Source organism: Mauremys mutica, chromosome 1 (genome assembly GCF_020497125.1).
Source record: "Mauremys mutica isolate MM-2020 ecotype Southern chromosome 1, ASM2049712v1, whole genome shotgun sequence".
Lineage (NCBI taxonomy): Eukaryota > Metazoa > Chordata > Testudines > Geoemydidae > Mauremys > Mauremys mutica.
Window position 1 is genome coordinate 243,861,947 of NC_059072.1, and position 21,334 is coordinate 243,883,280.

The following is a 21,334-nucleotide window of genomic DNA, read 5'->3' on the forward strand; positions in this document are numbered from 1 at the left end:
AAAACTAGGGATACTATCAGGAGGGGCTGGTGGACTCCTCAAGACCCTTTACCACTCTCTAAAGACTCAGGGGAAAATAACCACTGACTTGGCTGCTGCTACTGAGTTTCTCTGTCTCTGTGGAAAGGAAGGCTGATGCTGTCCCTTTTGTCTCTGAGGCTATTGGGTGCTCAAAGGCAGATATTAGATGGTTCATTGAGTTATAGATAAGATTTCAGTATAGTAATAATTCTACTGGTTATGCAAAAAATAAGAATGCGTAAGGTATATTAAATATCAGAGGGGTAGCTGTGTTAGTCTGGATCTGTAAAAGCAGCAAAGAGTCCTGTGGCACCTTATAGACTAACAGACATATTGGAGTATGAGCTTTCATGGGTGAATACGAAAGTGTATTAAAGAGCCTTGATATAAGCATTGTTTCAGATAAAATGAGTTATTCCTTCAGTGCTCCCTGAAATAGCATTACTGTATACTCTTGTACAAAATATTATGAGAATGGAAACACTGTCCATACTACTGCCCCTACTAAGGCGCAATGAAAAAGACACACATACTGGCTAAGATTTTCAAAGTTGTCTAGATCTGCATGCCCACTAAATGAATGGGAATTAGGCATCCACATCATGTAGGCAGCTTTGAAAATTCGAGCCATTGATTTTAGCAACTTTCCAGCTTCTAAACTCTTCAAACTTTTCTACTATTCCTACTTCAAACTATGCATAAACTGTTGCTTATTTTGTAATATGGCTGCCCACAATTTAGATAAAGATAATTTGCTTGAATATTCTTTTAAAACATCCAATTTAAAAATTATAGAAAAGAAAGTTTAAATCAGAACTATTAAAACTATTTTAAAAATTGAAGTAGTCAGTCTTCAACTGAGAATAGCAATGATTTTCTGGAAAGGTTCCCTACTGCAGCCAAAACCCTACTGCAAGAGACTAAGGGCTTGTCTACATTTCTGGCTGATCAACAGGCAGCTATCGATCCAGTGGGGACTGATTTATCGCGCCTAGTCTAGACACAATAAATCGACCACCGAGTGCTCTCCCATCGACTCCGGTACTCCACCAGGGTGAGAGGCACAGGCAGAGTCGACAGGGGAGTGTCAGCCATTGACTTACCGCAGTGAAGACACTGCGGTAAGTAGATCTAAGTACGTCGACTTCAGCTATGTTATTCACGTAGCTGAAGTTGCGTAACTTAGATCGATTCCCCCTCCCTCGTGTAGACCAGGCCTAAGAAGTCCAACCATACACTTAAGTGGCTCCTGCAGTGGCTGATCTGACAAGCATTAGGAAAAAGAAAAAATGGTCCAGATAAACTACACTAAGAGACTGACCTGAAAAGGGAAGACATAACCCACTTTCACTGGAAACTTCATGACCCATCATAGTCTCTAGCCAAATTAGCTACTTTTTTGAAAGAGGAAGGTACTTTTAATAGGCTTTGAAAAATAATTATTTGGCATGTTCTGAAAGATCAATCTTTAAAATACATTTCTAATTAGCTAAAGAAATATCCTGGAAGAATAGATTTGAATATGAATTCTGTAACTGGCCATCTCTGATATCTTGGTTTTTTACTTGGATAAAACAGCAAGAGACTAATTTAGCCTTGGAGCTAGGTATTTCAGCTCAGCTCACTGCCTTTTAATGAAATCGAAACAGACACAAGTAATTGCTTTTTACCAAGTATTTGAATAAATGTGAGGTTGGGGTTATTTGTACTCAGATTATTGATTAACCATTTATTTTCTTCTCTGCATTCTCAGTCATATCGTTAGTCCTAAATACTTACGGCCAGATTCTGCCACTTTTACTTGCAATGAGTCAGTACTGTATTCCTCAAATTATCTCTCCAAAATCAGTGGAACTCCTAATGCTGAATGTGAGGGAGGGTATCAGAATCTGGCCCCTAGATATTAACACATCTCAAGACTAAAATATATTTTGATGTAATATATAAGAGCTAGAACCTACAGATAATTAATTGATAAATGTATTGAACCTTAATAAACAAGGCATTATACCACCAAAATCAGGTGAGGTACAATAATAATTGTTGAGCAAACGAGGAAAGCATGATTGCACAAAGTATTTGATTTCTGCTTAAATATATAAGGATTTGATCATAATCCCTTGATCACATCTGAGTGAGGCGCCTGTGCACAGATCTTCCATACAGAAAGGGCAGAGTCAGCTGCCTTCATAGCAAAGTTTCCTCCCTGTCATCCCTCGCAGAGTTCTGTGGTCTGCATACTGGGGCAGTGTAGGAATAAATGAGAGGGAGTAGGAGTCGGCAGGATGGAGGCTGGGCCAATAGATCATGCACCATCCTTCCGCCAACTCTACAAAGGTGTAAATGTAATACAGTTTAGGATAATTCAGACACTGGTAGTCCCAGGGTCAGGCACCATCTAGGGAAGCCCTGATAGCATGACACTATTGCTGTCTGGGAGCAGTAAGGGTGGTTTCCAGGGATACAAAGCCAGCTGTGGCCTCTGGATGGAATTGATCTGTGAGATGCAAACACCATCGCTTCCATGGGCAAAGTAATTTGGGAGAAACTCCCTGAGAGGAACCTGGCAGAGATTTGCCCGGTTTTCCCACTCCAATGGGTGGTTCAGTCCCTGATTTATTTTTAAAACTTATTTACAAGATGGGGTGTGTGTTTTGGGTTTAATTACACAGGCCACCCAGGAGGCCCTCCAGGCTATTTTATTAGAAAATAAGATGAGATCATTAAACTTTGTTAGCAGAAAAGTAGGCCTGGTTTCAAGGAGAGAAAGAGTTTATCCTTGGAAGTGAGACATTGTTCATTAGAAAATGAATGTGATAAAGCAAACTAATGCTTCAGAGATTGTTCACCAAAAAATATAGAGTGCTCTGCACACTAGCGAAGGTATATTTTTTTAAAGTGAAGATTCAACCAACTGTATTTGAACAAACAAATTTTTAAAAGAAATTGTTGCATGTGGGTGCATGTGCAGTTTTTAATGTGCACGTGTAAAACTACTCAAGATAGTTAATCCCAAAGCAGACTGAGGAGAGTTACAAAATGGATCTCACAGAACTGGGTGACTGGGTAACAAAATGGCAGATGAAATTCAGTGTTGATAAATGCAAAGTAATTCTCATTGGAAAACATAATCCCAACTATACATATAAAATGATGGGGTCTAAATTATCTGTTACCATTCAAGAAAGAGATCTTGGAGTCAATGTAGGTAGTTCTCTGAAAACATCCACTCAATGTGCAGCGGCAGTCAAAAAAGGAAACAGAATGTTGGGAATCATTAAAAAAGGGATAGATAATAAGACAGAAAATATCATATTGCCTTTATATAAATCCATGGTGCTCCACATCTTGAATACTGTGTGCAGATGTGGTCGCCCCATCTCAACAAATATATATTGGAATTGGAAAACAGTTCAGAAAATGGCAACAAAATGATTAGGGATATGGAACAGCTTCCATATGAGGAGAGATTATTAAGACTGGTACTTTTCAATTTGGAAAAGAGATGATTAAATGGGGACATGATAGAGGTCTATAAAATCATGACTGGTGTGGAGGAAGTAAATAAGGAAGATATTTACTCCTTCTCATAAGACAAGAACTAAGAATCATTGAATGAAATTAATAGGTAGCAGGTTTAAAACAAACAAGAGGAAGTATTTCTTCACACAACACGCTGTCAACCTGTGGAACTTTATCCCAGAGGATTTTGTGAAGGCCAAGACTATAACAGAATTAAAAAAAGACTGGATAGGTTCATGGAGGATAGGTCCATTAATGACTATTAGCCAGGATGGGCAGGGATGCAAACCCATGCTCTGGAGTGTCCCTAGCCTCTGTTTGTCGGAAGCTGGGAATGGGCGACAGAGGATGGATCATTTGATGTTTGTCTGTTCTTTTCATTCCCTCTGGGGTACCTGGTATTGGCCACTGTCGGAAGACAGGAAACTGGGCTAGATGGACCATTGGTCAGACCCAGTATGGCCGTTGTTATGTTTTTCTGTTCTTTTTCTTACTATCATTCAAGATAATTTATTTCTGATGCCTGAGGTAACATATTTCACATAGTTTGGGTCTATTTGAGAAGTGTCAGTTCAGGAACAGCTATTCTATGCAAATAATACATTATGCAAAATTCATTTTAATTATAATTATATTAAATTAAATTAAATTAATTATTTTACATTTTGACTGTTAGTTATACTAAACCTCTCAATAAAGTGACATCTGAAAATCATTCCTTTATATAAACATTTTATGTAGAGATTTAAGCATCACTTTTAAAAAAAAATATCCAGTGCTCAGACAATTCTTTATAATTAAAAATTAACCTTATTATCTCTTTTCTCGGTAAAATTCAAACTAGTGTATTCTCTGCAAAAAATCCAAGATTCCTTTTGAATATCATGCATTTAGCTAATCACTAATACACTGAAGGCATTTTTCCTACTGTTCTATAAATGTCATAATATCCCATCAAAGGTGCATGATTTAGTTTCTATGGAAACTAAAGAAAAGTATTTTGTCTACCAGGGTCTATTTTTCAGTATAAATAAGTGTTATTTTTCCCCTTTTTCTTAGGTGCGTATCCAAGACTCTCACTGAGCTTTAAGTTAAAGAGAAATATTGGATACTTTATTCTTCAGACCTACATGCCCTCTATACTGATTACCATTTTATCATGGGTGTCATTCTGGATCAATTATGATGCATCAGCAGCAAGAGTTGCCCTTGGTATGTGATAAGGATGAGTGGGACATTAAAATGTCAAACTAAATGTAGCCTTCAGAAGTTGTTAAAGACTGCAAAATGTCAGTATATTGATATTCCAAGCTCACTTATTCCAAAATCATGTCACTCTGTATTGAGTCAATAGTGCTTTGTTCTCCCCCAAAATGCAGAATGTAACTATCGTTAAATCTCTAAAAGTGAGTTCCTCATCTAGAGCCCAGTCTTGCTCTCATCAAAGTAAAGTGGCTCCAAGCTACCTTTCCACACACTCCAGATCTTGGTGCTGTCCAGGGACCAAGCCATCCCTTGGCTCATGTTTTAGGGCTGTTTTAACTTACATGTCAGGAATAGTCCTTAAAAACCATCCTGTTGCTCAGAAATGGTCAGAATGTAGGATGATACAGCTACCGCCTCGGCTGTGCCTTCCCTTGCTCAGAATGGAGGTCCAGTATGCAGAGTGGGGGCAACAGGTGGCAGCAACTTGATACCATCTGGAAATCTCCAGATGCATTTTTAGAGCAGTTTTAAGCTCCCTTTGTCCCACTTTGTCCTACTGGAGTGGGACAATGGGGATGTAACATGGGTTGACAATCCAGTCCTAATGTTTTCAGATTAAAGTTTCCTTTAGGCTTGTGACAGTTCTTTCAAAACATCTCATACACTATATCTCAATTATCATTGAGGTACCCTACATATTATTATAGCCTCCTTTTAAAGGTCAGTGGAGAGGAGGAATACTCCCAGTGGGCCAACCAATATCTCTGTTTTAAGTTCCCGTCAGAACTGTGGTATTGAATAAACAGGAATAGCTAGACAGAAGTAACCAAGCCATATCACACTCTTGCTTAGCCCATGCAATTCTCTTCTTGGGGCACCTGGAAAGCGAGAGAACTGGGTAAGGCTGCTGGCCTGTTTTATTGTTTGTTTTTTGGCTAGTCTTTTATCAAAAGATTGCCCCGCTTTTATGAGTTCTACCCCAATTTAGAGGCAGGAACTAACTTTTTGTACTGTGTTTGCACAACACCTAGCACAGTGGGGTCCTAGTTCACGTCTGGGGCTCCTAGGTGCTACGGTAATGCAAATAACAAATACTCATAATAACAATCAGTCAGCTACACCCAAAGGAATCACAAGATCCCTACTGGTCTCTCTCTCCCATTGACCAAGACTGTCCTTCAGAGGCCAGAGATCAATCTGCTAGGTTCTTTTGAGAAAGCAGCCAACTATCAGTATGCATGATATTATGAAGTATGCCACCCAGTACCTTTAACCTGTCTCCTTGTGCTCCATAACATACAAGACTATGAGCCTGATCCTCTATGACCCTGTACCTTGTGTAGTCATTTACACTAGTGCAAAGTGGGTGTAAAATGCTCTCATATCAGAGTGATAGTGTTTTACACTCACTCTGCACTGGTGTAAATGACTACAGTACTATGGAGTATCAGGCCCTATAGCTTAGATGCTTGCTAGGAAAGGGATTCACTCATAGATCCTTGTTGACTAGGAAAAAGCTTTATGTTTTGACTTCTGCAAGAGGTCTGTGTTCTCCTAGAGGTTAAGATCCTCTGGTTATGCCTTTGAAGGTATGTCTACCCTGCAATTAAACACCCATGGCTGGCCTGTGTCAACTGACTCGGGCTCATAGGGCATGGTCTTCAGGGATGTAAAACTGTGGTATAGATGTTTGGGCTGAGGCTGGAGCCCGGGATCTGAGACCCTCCCTATCATGAGGTCCTAGAGCTCAGGCTCCAGCCCAAGCATGAACATCTATATCACAATGTTACAGCCTGTAGATCGAACTCTGCATGCCCAAATCAGAAGACATGGGCCAGCCATGGGTGTTTAATTACAGTTTGGACATATCCTGAGGGACGACTGGTAAACAGTTTATTATGTTGCAGGGTATGTTGAACACTGACACAGGGATCAGTTTGATCTCCCCCTGATTTGGACTCCTAATATTAATGCATTGAACCAATTCTGCCCTTATTTGCACCTGATTGGTGCCATTAACTTCCCTTGGTATTTTTAAGCTACTGCAAGCTGATGAAGGAAATTTCCCAAAACAGAAGAGAAAACTAAAACATGATCTGCTAAAACTTGTAAGATGCCCACTGTTCTATTTCTTTGTTTAGGAATTACAACTGTGCTGACTATGACAACAATCAACACTCATCTTCGGGAGACTTTGCCTAAAATTCCCTATGTTAAAGCCATTGACATGTATCTTATGGGCTGCTTTGTATTTGTCTTCTTGGCCTTACTTGAATACGCCTTTGTCAATTACATCTTCTTTGGAAAAGGACCTCAAAGGCAGAAGAAACTTGCAGAAAAGACAGCAAAGGCAAACATTGACCGCTCAAAATTTGAAGGCAACCGGGTAGGATTCTTTAATCTCCTAAATATAATACAGTGACTTATTCTATTACAAACAAATAATGAAGAAACACAAAGAAAAACCCTGTCTCCCTTTTCATGCAAACAGTTTGTGGGCACAATTTTTCATTTATCCAACTGAGTGCACGTCTGCATCCTTAAAGAGGTATTTAGATATCTAAATGACATAAATCATTCCCACAGATAAACCTGGGTGCAAAAAGGGAGGTAAGTTTAGGACTGATCTGATCAAAAGGTATGATTGTGACTTGGGCTGTGTGCTGCACAAGGGAATAAGAAGAAGTAAGAACCCTTTTGCACACCATCAATCTGGGCATGCCCGCTTACTGCCTTCTCCTGGAGCAGGTGGGGAGGGAGTGGCAGGAAATAGCTGGAGCATTGATCCTATCCACTAATTCATTGGTCAGCACAGCTGAGCCAGTGTGTGTGGTGGCATTGTTTACCGTTGCTGTAGGCCAGCAGCATATTTTCACTCTTCACCCCTGGAGGCAGTGGGTATGTAGCAAGGGAACTGTACCTCAGATGGGTGTCTGAATCCCAAGGCATCCTCGGGCTGTTGGTGGGTGGTGCACAAAGGCACAGCCTACTTCTGTAATAGTGTTCCTAAGCAGATCACCCTCATGGTTATCTTATAGGGAAAGAAGATTTTGGAGAAAGGTTTGTCTGTGAATGAATGACAGAACATGCAGCTGCCAAGGGACAGCTGGGAGGGGAGGGGAAGAGTATGCTGCACCCTGTAAAGCAGATTACTCCTGTTTCTCACGTTCAAGAGGGAGCGCCAAAGAAACTGTGCCTCAGAGGGGTATCTCAGGCACAATGCCGCCTCGAGCAGTGCAATGTACACATCACCCTTTGCTGAGGTCTGTGCCTAAGATCACAGTCTAGCCTGAAAAGAGTAGAGGCAAACTTGCTTTATGTTAATGTTGCTACAAACAACATCCCAATGTTAAAACACCTGAGTGTCACGATGACAAGAGATACCAGAAGTCCATAGGGAAAAGATCTCATTGGTGAATATAGTGTATTGGTATTGTCCAGACTCAGCTGAGTTCAAGGCCAGTGTGGAAGATGGAAATTCCATATGGCAAAGGATTTCAAGATTTTCAAATTTGTTTTCATTTCATATCAGAACAAAACCTGTAAATTTACAGTTTCAACACTGTCAAAACTTTTTTTCGGTTTATCTCTAAAACAAAATGTCAATGAAATTACGATTTTGTGAACATTTTGATTTTATGGAACTGCATTTTCCATGAAAAATGATTATGCTTAAATGTTTCTGACCTGGTCTCTTTAGTACTCCTGTATATTCTACCCCCTGTATCATTACAAATGATCACACTGATAAATTAACTATCTGTTTCTCAAGTAGCTGTATAATGTAAAATAATTGCAACATACACTTTATGACTCCGGGACTATACATCGTTCTAAATGTGTCAGAGAATTGTGCCTGATTATCAGGAGTTTATTCCTAGTAAAACTCTTTTTAAACTAATGAACCCATTGTAGTCTGACCATATTATGCAACCAAGACTTTATCACAGTTGGCAAGTATTGTTTAGGACTAAGCTAGCATGGAGAATGAATTTTCTCTCCTCAAAAGACAGAAATGGAAAAAGAAGTGTGTCACAATGAAGGCAGTAGTTGAGGTTAAGATAGAAGCTGGTAATTCTTCAATCCAAACTGTCTGTCAAAGGTAATCCATTTAAGTGATTTAAGTCATTCAGTGTAAGTTTTTTAAATGAGACCAATATCTATCTCCCCATGGCTCACTGTTCTTCTGCCGTGAGATCAACGAGTCCATCTTTATATTGTTAGGAGAAGTGTGAGTATCTTTAGTACTAATGGAAGTGAGGTGGTAATAGTGCTGATTTAAGCCAGGGGTAGTGTGGATGGACACTGTAAACACTTCCCCCCATATAGTTCACCAATTTAGGGCACTCCTGACCTATGTTACCCTTGCTAATATACTTTTGTCCCTGCCCCTCATCACAGAGATTGTGAATTGTTCTGAACTTTGTGGTCGTTAAATAATGTGCACAAATGGGGACCAAAAAAACCCTAATTTTTACTTGTGACCAGATATCAGGATATGAATTCAGGTCTCCAGAGGAGAAAGAATACTGTGCAACATAGCCCTCTTAGGGATCCTCTTGTGAAGAGAAGTCTGAGTAATGTTGGAGAAACAGCATGTAAGCGTGTTTAATTTTTTTTTTTGTATTCAGAAACACTTAGGATAAAGAATGTAGCATGTTCCCATTCTATGTGCTAAACATTTTGTCCCCAGTCCTCAGCTGGTGTAGGTTGTTATAGCTTCATTGAAATCAACAGAGCCAATGATTTCACTGCAGAGACACCTGTTTACATCAGCTAAAAACTGGGGCCATTAGATGACCATCAAATTACATATTGTCACAGAAATGATACTGGAATTGCCTAATTCACATTTTATTTACACCATCATAGATATTAATATATTTCAAGGTTAGAATTCAAGCAGATTTTTAGCTTTTTCTAAATGTTTTAATGGCCTACTGTGTTTGTGGCTTTTTTATTTTAATAATCTAGCCCTAGGTTACATGCATCCTTTAGAAAAATATTTATTTTCCATTTATAGTCAAACTAGAAAGGAAGAAAGGCTAATGAGAGAACAACATAACAGTTATGTGAATATCAGAATTCAAGACCTCAGCTTGATTCAGTGTTGTGGGCAAGGGGGTCAGCAAATACTGTGGGAGATAGTACACCTACCTGGAAATTAGAACCTTGTATTAATTTCACTAGTAATCCCTCTAGCTAACCCAAGAAATTGCCACTGACTTGCTGTTGAGGGAGCGGTGTCCAGCATTCCTGTGCTAGAGAGTGAGGTTTGTTTCTGTCAGGGTCCTTCTGGATGGGGGAAGTAGAGAGATAATTATTAAAGGAAAGTTTAGAAGACACTTTGAATTTTACAGCTCGTGCAATGCATACATTCAGTGCTGTTTATTGGTACAGAAAGTAAAGACAAAGAGCCTGTTATGACAGTGCAGAGTCATCAGATGCTGTTCCATAAGGATTTCCTCTGTCTGGGAGAATCCTCAGAGGAGATATTGATGCCGTAGTAACTCCTACATCAACCACATGCCTTGGCTCCTGCCACAGGGGGGTGTATGTCTGGGGGAGAAGGGCATGGGCACTGTGCGCCTACTCCTCCCTGGTCATCAGAACAACCTTAAGCCGACAGTTGGCCCGCCCCAGGATGAGGGCAATAAAGGTGATATAATGCTGCCTGGGCCCCTACAAGCCCAAGCTGCACTGAGCACAGCTCAGCCAGACCCCAAGGTCGGGGCTACAAATTTTCAAGCAATTGGAAAAGGAAAATATAATAATAATAATAATAATTAATAATAATAAATTAATATCAGTTGGACTTCTTCTTTATTATTAAACAGAGAGCTGTAACTTGCAGGCTAGAGGCAGAGCAACTTCCTGGTCAGGATCTGAGTTTGATCCCTTGATCTTAAAGTAACAGAGGCTGGGCATGCTATTGAGGCAGTGTACTTACCTCTTCAGCAAAGTGAACAGGAAGAGGAAGAGGAATGTCACATTCCTGTCACTAGCAAGCCTTCCAGCCATTGAAAGTAGTAGCATCAGCGTGAAGGATGCTTATACTGTAGCTCAGCTTTTACATTTCATAGGACTAAAATCTGACATACAAGCTGCCAAGCTTGGTTGCAAATATTCCTTTTAGATATGTTGCAAAAGGTCTTGGCATTGTTTCATGGTCTTATTTGACCCCACAACAAGAATATTTTCAATAATAGAAAAGTTATGTCTACTAAAATCCATTGGTTTGTGAGGTTCTTTAACTGGATGATTAAGTTTGAAAAGTGGCTGTAGTTCAGGCTCAGTAACTACGTTTCATAGTGGCTTTGTACCATGTCAGAAGGTCTTGCATTTGAAAAGCTGACACTGTGTGACATAGTTATCTCCATGTTGGTCACACTGCCACAGACATGCCTTTCAAATGCCATATTTTTAGGCAGTTTCTCCGACTTGTTCCTGATATGCTGTCACCAAGTCATGCCACATTTGGGAGTGCTATACGTGCTTTGCCATACTGCCTGTGTGTTCCACTTCCAGCAGTTGTTGCTTCACTTCCCACTCTGCCAATGTGTGATGGGCAGAGAGAGAGGAAGAGCAATAGCTTCAATCAAAAGATAAAGGAGTGTTCCCAGTGACCAGCATGAGCAGTGCTCCCTCATGGTATGGAGATCAAAGGGCAGCAAGGAGAAACAATGGGGGAGAAGAGAATACTCCATACTCTATCCTACTGTGCCCCACATATCAACACTGAAAATTGCATGGTGACAGGAATGAATGACTCACAGACACAGTAACATGAGAATTGGCATTTGTTTTCTTTTCCCTAATGGAAATGTGTCAAACTGCTGTTAACATTTATTTATTTATGTTTAAATAATAGTAATGAAAAAATACCCAGACAAGGCTCTAGGCAACCTAAAATGTAATTAGAACCAGCTGAAAATTGGAATTTCCATCTTGCAAGAAATTCTGATATTTCAACATTTGTTTTCATCTAGAATTGGGACAAAAAGTCTAAATATCAAAGCTTTTCATGGAATGGAAAATCCCAAAAAATTTTCATTCAGAAATGCCAAAATATTTTGCCTTCAGATCAGTTCAGCCGTGAATTGTGTCTACATAAGCTGCCATTGTGCCTCATGGGAGTTGTAGTTCAGGTGCCTCATGACCTCACTCTTATCTATACACAGAGTTCCTCAGCTGGACTACATCTTTCATGATGATTCAAGATCATGGGATTCCCATAATTCACCACAGTGCTTCAAACTGAAAGACCTCAAGGTATCATGGGAGATGTAGTTCAGGCGGGGAGCCCGTAGAGGAGAATGGAGATACCCGAACTACAGCCCTTATAATGCACTGCAGTAGCTCAGGAAGACAAAGATTAATGTCAAATTGACCTGAAACAAAACATTTCAATCCACATGCATGAACAAAAATGCTTTTGATTCAGGTCAGCTTGATCTGAAACTAAATATTTCTTTTCAATGTTCCTGATTGAAAATAATAAAAAAATGGAAAATTAAAATTTTCCTGCAGAAAATTTCAGTTTTGTAGTAACTACATTTTTGGTTGGCAGATTTTTCATTGGAAAATTCCCAAACAGCTGTATAACTAGCACTACAACGAAAGCGTTAAAATAATCATTTGTAAGGAATTCTGCGAGCTCACCAGCTACAATAAAGCTCTTTTCCACTCCTTCATCACTGTGGGAAGCATACCCTTATCCCTCTCCAAAAATCCTGTCAAACGGATGTCTTTTGCAGCCTACTCAATGGGGGAGCATGTTCCAGTATCCTGGAATCCATATGGCAAACACCCTGACAGCCACCCTCACCTCAAGCATCCCTGCCAATCACAGTTGTGGCACATAGTCAATTAAAATATCATCTTTGTTCTCTTTGCCCTATTTGGTGTGAAGATCCCAGCACAATACCTCACAAGGTATCCAGCACAGTACAGGAAATGTAATGGTTCTGCTGACATTTTGTTAGGACCACATTATCATGGAAATCATACCATTCTGCAACAATAAGGAGAAAAATGTGATACCTGAAAAACTTTGTAGTAATTGTGCCCTGGCAAATTACCATGGCCGTTTTGGTTGACCAGGATTTTAACTAGATTACTTCTGATAATTTTACATTTGTAAGCCAATTGTTGAAACACTTAATATACAGAAAATTTTTTGGCTAAGAACCAATTTCCCTGTTTTGATCTGCCTGGATCTGACCAGCTATAAATTAGATAATAGTATGATACTCCTATGTTCAGTGCACACACACAGAGAAGTTAGATAAAAACATAAAAACTCTTGAGGTTGCAGTGTAATGCTACTTTATTTTAGAATTCAGAACGATTACACACAAGAACCCCAAAACAGAGAGAGAGTCTGCCCCCAAGGCAGCAAAGCACAACTTCACTGTGATTTAAGCTGTCTCTTTCCAGACTGACTGCTCCCAAATCCACGCTTCACTGTAGACCCCTGCAAGCAACACCCAAAAACTACCCCCTCACACACACTCTTAAAATGATAGCTTGCAGTTTCAACACAGACCTCAATACACCACAGATACCTCCATTAAATAGCATGCAGTGGTGCAAGTAGAGTTCATTTCTTACCGGTATGCTGCACTCATTGGAGGGACACAAAGGGGGGACACTACCTAAAGGGGGTAACGTGACCTCCCAGTGTGACCCCCCCATGTGACTCCTTCCCACCCCCAGCCCGGGGCCCCATGCTCTCCCTGTCCCTTCCTCATGATCTGTCCCACATTACCTGGGGGGGAGGGGCTCTGTCCTCCTCCCGCTGTGCCGGAGACTGCTGAACCGCAGAGCTGTCCGGAACCGCAGCGGCAAAAGGCGCAGAAGGTGGGGCTGCCATGCCAACAGCTCCTCTGGTGCGTCTGTACCGCCCCCAGCCCCTCCACACAGCTGTGTCTCCTGCTTGGGGGTCTTTACAACAGCCCTGCCAGAAGACAGGGCTGGGGTGGGGGGTACAGCCACGCCGGAGGAGCTGCCGGTTCCCGGGAGAGCCCTGTTCTCCAGCGGGGCTGCTATACAGACCCCAGACAGGAGACACAGCTGCGTGGAAGTGCTGGGGGCGGGGCTAGGGGCAGTACAGCTGCACTGGAGGAGCTGCCGGCCTGGGGCCGCCTGGCAGCCCCACGTTCTGCTCCTCCTGTGTCTTTCCGGTACACCATACTGGCTATAAATATCTTACTTGTATGGCAGACCAGACCGGACCGCCATACTTACGTCACTGATAGCATGTCCAATTAATGAGAATTTTCAGTTTTCTATAAAACAAGGTCTTAGACTGGAGTTTCGAGGTGGTGGTTGTTATTTACTGACATATATTTGTTGTCTAGTGTTAAACAAGAGATCTTGTTTTTTAGCAGATGTAAACATCTTACATCAGGGTTTTAGATCGGCAAAGTGCATTTATTCTTTAAACATGGCATATTGCATTGAGTAGAGTTACTGGTAAACCACAAAGTATTCCTCCATATAACATGGGTGAAACCAGAATGCCATTATAAGCCTTATTTTGATCCTTATCTTTACGTTTTAACAAACAAATAAAAAACAAAAACAAAAGCTATAGATATCATAGAAATGTAGGACTGGAAGAGGCCTTGATAGGTCTTTTAGTCCAGTCCTCTGCACTGAGGTAGGACTAAGTATTATCTAGACATCACTGACAGGTGTTTGTCTAAATTGTTTTTAAAAACCTCCAATAATGAAGATTCCACAACCTCCTTGGTAATTTGTTCCAGTGCTTAAGCGCCTTTACAGTTAGAAAGTTTTTCCTTAATCTCCCTTGCTGAAATTTAAGCCCATTACTTCTTGTCCTGTCCTCAGTGGTTAAGGAGAAAAATATATCACCCTCCTCTTTGTAACAACCTTTTACGTATGTCATACTGTATGGAGTGGCTCACGAGTGAGAATACCAACCTCTGGGCAGACTGTTAAAATAAGGGCACAAACCCCAAACCGGTTATGAGTTCTGTAACTAAATTTCACCAACCAAGTAACAAGTGTGAACTCCTCAGGCTGTCTAACTGCCTTAACATGGAGTCACATGCGCACTCCAATTTATCTTGCCACCAGCCAAGCTTGACTCTATGACAGATGATTGCTTTACACCAAAGATCACAACATATTCAGATTAGTCCCAGTCCTGGGTCAATTTGAACCTTAGGATGTGTCTACATATCAAAGAAAAACCCATGGGTTGGCCTGTGCCAGCTGACTTTGGCTCATGGGCTCAGGCAGAGGGGATGTTTCATTGCTGTGTAGACAACTGGGCTCCAGCTGGAGTCCGTGCTTTGGGACCTTCCCCCCAGCAAGGTCCTAGATCTCAGCTCCAGCCTGAGCCAGAATGTCTACACAACAATGAAACAACCCTGCAACCTGATCCCCACAATCCCAAGTCTGCTGGCATGGGCCAGCCGGGTGTGTCTAATTGCTGAGTAGACCTACCGTTGTATCTAACACCAAAGACAACACTTGTAACCAATCCTGTAATACACTAACTAAAGATTTATCAACTAGGACAAAGAAATGAGAGTTATTTACAAGGTTAAAACAGATAAACATACACACAAATGAGGTGCAGGCTTAGGTTTCAGATGGTGATAGAGCTGCTGAAAATGTGCCAGCTCTATATGTCCATTAGGGCTAACCCAGGTTAGACCTGGGGATCTCTTGCTTGTGTTTAGGAATCTTTTCCCCTTAGAGTCTAAACAGCATAAAAATACCATAATTCTTTCTGTTCAGGAATTTTTTCTCCCCTCCCCCCCCCTTTCCTAGAGTCCATGTGATGGTGCGAGTGCTTCTGCATGTAACTTCATCATGTGTGTGGGAGGGGGGGGACAATTTTCAAAGTCTTTGTTTCAGAGTGGCCCATTTGGCTTCAGTAGTCCTTCCTGACAGGCAGGAGATAACACCTTTTGCATCAGATGAAGTGTTTCAGAGTTTCAGAACAAACATTTTACCATAATCGGGCAAACACTTAAGCATTACCTTATAGCATGGGATACAGATATTATATGTAGGATTACTACACGCAGAATCCTACAAGAATTCCATACAGTATAAACACAAAATATATTTTTATAACACTAATATTTATTTTAACTATACTAACCAACAGGTGAGCCAGACTGGTTTCCAGCTATGCGTTTGTCAGTGTTCAGTGAGGCCCAAGGCCTGGGCATAAGCTGGCACCTGGTCTGCCAGCATCACCACATACTTGGTGACTGTTATCAGGTCCAACCCCAGACTTCTCTTCTTCAGACTAAACCCAATATTTTCAATCTTTCCTCACAGGTTATGTTTTCTAGACTTTTAATCATTTTTGTTGCTCTCCTCTGGACTTTCTGCTATTTGTCCACATCTTTCCCAAAATTTGGTACCCAGAACTGGACACAGTTCTCCAGTTGAAGCCTGTATCAGTACTGATTAGAGTAGATTGTCTTTGTGTTTTGTTTTAGACTTTTTTTTTTGGTCAAAGTTCCAATAATATAGGAGGCATAGTTTTTAAATAACAAGCCTTTGGAAATGACCCTCTTTTAAAGTATTTATGGTGCTTCCTGATTTTTCATCCATCTCAGTCTCTAAATAGAATAACGTAAGAATCCATTGCTTCACACACATGCAGAGAACTCTCATCCCTCAGAGGTGGGGAAGATGGGGGGTTGAGTAAAATAGATTCAGAAATAAGATGTTAACAATTTGCATATTTAGTCATTGCTGCAGGGCTGGAAGTAATGTGAAACAGTTACTGGTATGGGGGCCTGGCTCCGGACCCTCAGAAGGGACAGGGCCTCGGGCAGAAGGGGCGGGGCTGGGGTCAGCCTACTCCAGTCACCTCATGCACGCTGCCTGGCCCGCTCCACCTGGGGCTCCAACAGTTATTTAAAAGGGGCTTTAAAAGGGCCTTTTAAATCACCAGCCCCGGGACAACTGCCCCTTTTGCCCCCTCATCGGCAGCCCTGCCAGTAAGGTCCCTACCTGCCTGGCCGCCGACAGGGGTAAAAGGGGTAGTGATGTTAAAGCGCTGCTGTGGCAGCACTTTAGGAGGGTCCTGTGTTGTGGCAGCGCTTTAACATCGCTGCCCCTTTTGTGCACCTCTCCCCATGGACGGCCCTGAGACAACTATAAGTGACAATTGTATGCAAAAAAGTTAGTTGTACTTTACAACTCTTCTGTGTGTCTTTCACTTCTCCTGCTGACTGCTTCATTCTGTGGACCATGCTTAACCTTAGCTACCTTGCATTCGTTTTTGCAAACCTCAGCTCCATATACTCATCCAAATAACAGATCCAGATTGTTACTGTGGCGAAAAAATGGGACTTCTTCACCCCCACTGAGGCTTTTTAACCCCACTGCTTCGCTACCTTGGGCCTTCGCCTTGCACCTGCGCACTCCCACTGCAGGTGTCCTTGTTGCCCACAGGGCCAACATGTCCATTGTCCCCTGGGTTTCCTCACCCAGTGGGCCTTGTCCCTTTCCCTGCTCTGGGTGAGGCTCCTTGCCTCCATCCCAGTAGGGACAATCCCTCCTTAAATGTCCCCGCCTCTTGCGGACGTAACAAGCCCTGTACTCCCCCACTGGCCTCCTGGCCCTGGTGCAGGACTTTTCCCACCACTCTCGGCAGCTCTTCTTAAACTTCCTTCTCAAGAGTCTTACTAGGGCCTGCTGCTCCCTTGCCAGCTGCCCCACCTGCTCCTGGAGGGCCCACTGCACCTCCCATAGTCCCTCTTGGGTTTCCCGGCTCCCTTGTAGCAGGGACTCCTGTCTCCCCTGCGGGTTATCTGCCCCCTTCCACCGGTGTGCTGATGCCAGGGCCCAAGCAGGGATGGCATAAACACCTTCCGTGAAGAAAACCTCTGTGTAGGCGGGATCCATCATCTCTCAATAATGGCACAACCTCCCCACAGTTCCCCTTCTATCAGGGGTGGACCGCAATTGCCCACATTCTCCACCACATGTAGCATAACGGGCACTCCCTGTCGTGGCGCCTCCTGCTGGTCATCTGGGAATTAGCTCAGTTCCAGCCTCAGAGCACCTCCTGCTGGCCGGAGTCTTCCTACCAGTGCCTGCTTCCTCCTGATCTCCACCACTTATAGCACTTCAGGCCTCACGTCCCTCCTGGACCCTGGTGCCCCTTGCCTTAGGGTGCTGCCTCACAGCAGTGCCCCCACACTCTGGATCTCCCCTCCCCGGGGAACCCCAAACCCCTAAGCCCACCTCACCTCAGTGACCCACTGCCAGTCCTCATCTAGCCCCTTCCCTCAGGGGCAAACTGCAGATCACACAACAGTTTAGGGTTGAGAGTAAAAAAAAAACATATGCAGTTGAAATTGCAGGATGAATTTAGCTGTGTAAATTTAATAACTAGAACCAGGGCCGCCCAGAGAATTCAGGGGTCCTGGGGCAAAGCGGGGGAGCTGCAGCGCTTGTACTCACCTGGCGGCGGTCCAGGTCTTCGGCAGCATTTCGGCGGTGGGGGGCCCCTTCAATCACTCCGTGTCTTCAGCAGCACTGAAGGGTCCCCCGCCACCAAAATGCTGCCAAAGACCTGGAGCAACTGAAGGGGCCCCCGCTGCTGAAATGCTGCCGAAGACCCGGAGCAACTGAAGGGTCCCCCGTCACCGAAATGCCGCCGAAGACCCGGACCGCCGCCGGGCCAGGGCTCGCGGGGCTTTTTGGCGGCGGGAGGCCCTTCAGTCACTCTGCGTCTTCAGCAGCACTGAAGGGCTCCCCGCCGCCGAAATGCCACTGAAGACCCAGACCGCAGCCAGGCCAGGGCTCGTGGGGCCCCTGGGACAAATTGCCCCACTTGCCCCCTCCCCTCCGGGCAACCCTGACTAGAATTGGAAATTAGCCTGGACACCGGGGTTAATAAAATATTCTTACGCAAACTGACATGGAGAGCCCTGCAAAGTGGATTTAAATGGTCAACAGAACTTTCTTTATGTACAGAGGAGCATTCCACTGGCAAAAAGTTGGTGGAGGACTGGAGCTGACTCCTGCTCCAGCCTTGCTCCCCATCCCCAGCATACCAGGAGGGAAGGGACAGATTGGACACATGGCGGGATGTGGCAGAATGGAATCAATTATACTCAATTCTCCACTGATGTAAAGTCACTGAGGAACCTAAAGCCAATGGCATTACTTAGAGCTATTTCTCTGTAATGTCCACTGGGGCTGGGAGGCATGGGAATAAGGAACCACAGTTGGCTCCTTGATGCTCCCCCATCTCCACTGCATTGAAGTAGAGCAATGAATCTGGCCCAGGATCTTTAATGACCTAGAGGATCAGAACTTTATTTCATGATCATTCAAAAAGACAGCCCCTTCCAAACAACACCCTGTCCTTCAACACCATGCTCACCATTGGCTCAGTACAGGCTCAAAGGAAAGAGTGCCATCTTATGACTCCAGTCACTGGTTTCCCTTCCTGCATCCCTTCGCTGTTGCCCTGATTACAAAACTGTGTAAATGACTTTGGAATGGCGAGTGTAACAGAAAAGTTATAAAGAAGTCCACTGTGGTTCCAAAATGTAAAGAATTCAAGATTTCCTTAGAAATACTTCAGTAATGAAAGCAGAGCTGTTCCTTTCATCTGACTTTATGTGTGCACTTTGTCTCATAGGGATAGTAGTAAATCTAGTAAAGCTATTCTAGTTTTATTTACTTCCCTATGGTGCAAGAGCTGTCAGCATGATTCTCCACCCCCACTCAGCAATGCAGATAAATTACTGAACTACACCTAACCCTATCAAATGGAGTTTTTCTAAGGGGGAAAAAGTGTTGGGCTGTGGTCAATGTGCAATTGTATATCATATGCTATTTTTTATTATGATCCTAATCCAGCAAAACACTTAAGTAGGTGCCTAATTTTAAGTATATGAAGAGTACCATTTAGTTTGATTTTAATGCGGTTAACCTTGTGTTAATGTCAGGCACATGGTCTCCAATTTTGTTGATATATGAAAACAAGTTTGGAATTCTAACGCTGTAAATTTCCTTTCACAAACAAGGTGGATGCCCATGGAAACATTTTGCTAACATCTCTTGAAATTCACAACGAAGTGGCAAGCCATGAGGTTACAACCAGCGTTACTGATGCTAGGAATTCAACAATATCCTTTGACAACTCAGGAATCCAGTACAGAAAACAAAGCGCACATCGGGAAAGCTTTGGAAGGCGTACAATGGACAGAACAGTGCCCCACAGCAAAAAGAGCCATTTACGGAGGAGGTCTTCACAGCTAAAAATAAAAATCCCTGATCTAACGGATGTGAATGCCATAGACAGATGGTCGCGGGTGGTGTTTCCATTCACATTTTCTCTTTTCAACTTAATTTATTGGTTATATTATGTTAACTGAGTGACTGTACTTTTCTAAAAGACTTCAATAATAATACATGAGATATTGCTCTGCCTGTCAAGTTTATATATATATATATGTATAATATGAACTTTTATTATATATAAAATACACATGTATGTGTGTATACATATATTGTGGAAGTATGTGTATATATAGACACGTGCACAGAAGTGTACTCTATATATATATACATGCACACACACACACGTATACATATTCTGAGGTTATGGACAATTCAATATAGAATGCACATCAAAAGAACTTTTTTAAATTGAAAGACAGGTGTCCTCAAAACAGTAAGCCTTGAGAAAATTGAGTATTGTATAATCTCACTTTGACTGTCATAGAAATTTTTAAATAGTTGTAATCATATATCAAGTCAGTATTCGTAAACATTGATTGTAAAAGCTGACATACACGTTGAACATAAACCGACACCTTTCCATTGGTAAGTTTAAAATGTCATTTGTATTGCATATCAATGTTACTTTTATCAAGCCAAATTCATTTTCCTTTGCTAACAGTTCTAGTTTTTATATGTTGTAATAGATTTTTTTCCTGTCAATTTTCCAGTGATCGCTTGCTTTCTCTTCTGCAGTAAGTAAGCCTAATCATAGGATGAGTGTTGCTTTAGTGTTTTGGAAAAATTCATGTTTCCAAACATCCATCTTAAATACCCATCAGCAATGAAAGGAATTTTTTGTAAGTACTAAAATGTACAGTGCAATTTTTTCACTTGGACTGGTTCCAGCTAATATGTCATTCTGAAAAACAAGCACATTTTTAGTGTAATTTAGCTAAGAATTCAATCACTGCCAATGTGTTCTGCATCTGCTATAGATTTTAAAGGTCATTATTCTAGTGAAAGCATAAAGACATCTCAGGTTATTTGCTAATTCAACATGAAACCATCAAGCTATATTCTTTATTAAACATGCATTCACATGGTCAAACATTCTTATAACATTGTATGTTAATGTAAAATATATTTGCATAATATGCATATATATGTATATTTTATCAAGATTTTTCTTTTTGTGCTTGCTATTGTGACTGCATGCTATGTCATATTTTTGTTTCTGTGATGTTACAACTTTTTATTATCTAGACTTAAGCAAATAGAGCATTTCTAATATTTCAATAACAGCATTTTCATATTTTATTTTGTACATATAGCATATACACGT

The 21,334-nt window shown here is 41.9% G+C and overlaps 1 protein-coding gene across 1 annotated transcript in view; it reads left to right on the plus strand.

Annotated features, from left to right (window-relative positions):
• Positions 1-21,056, plus strand: part of GABRB3 (gamma-aminobutyric acid type A receptor subunit beta3) — a 146,540-nt gene extending 125,484 nt beyond the window's left edge. The window contains exons 7-9 of the mRNA XM_045005074.1: positions 4,603-4,755; positions 6,891-7,135; positions 19,794-21,056. Of these exons, the coding sequence (XP_044861009.1) occupies positions 4,603-4,755; positions 6,891-7,135; positions 19,794-20,144 (749 nt within the window). The 3' untranslated portion in view covers positions 20,145-21,056. The remainder of the gene's footprint in view (positions 1-4,602; positions 4,756-6,890; positions 7,136-19,793) is intronic.
• The last annotated feature ends 278 nt before the right edge of the window (positions 21,057-21,334 follow it).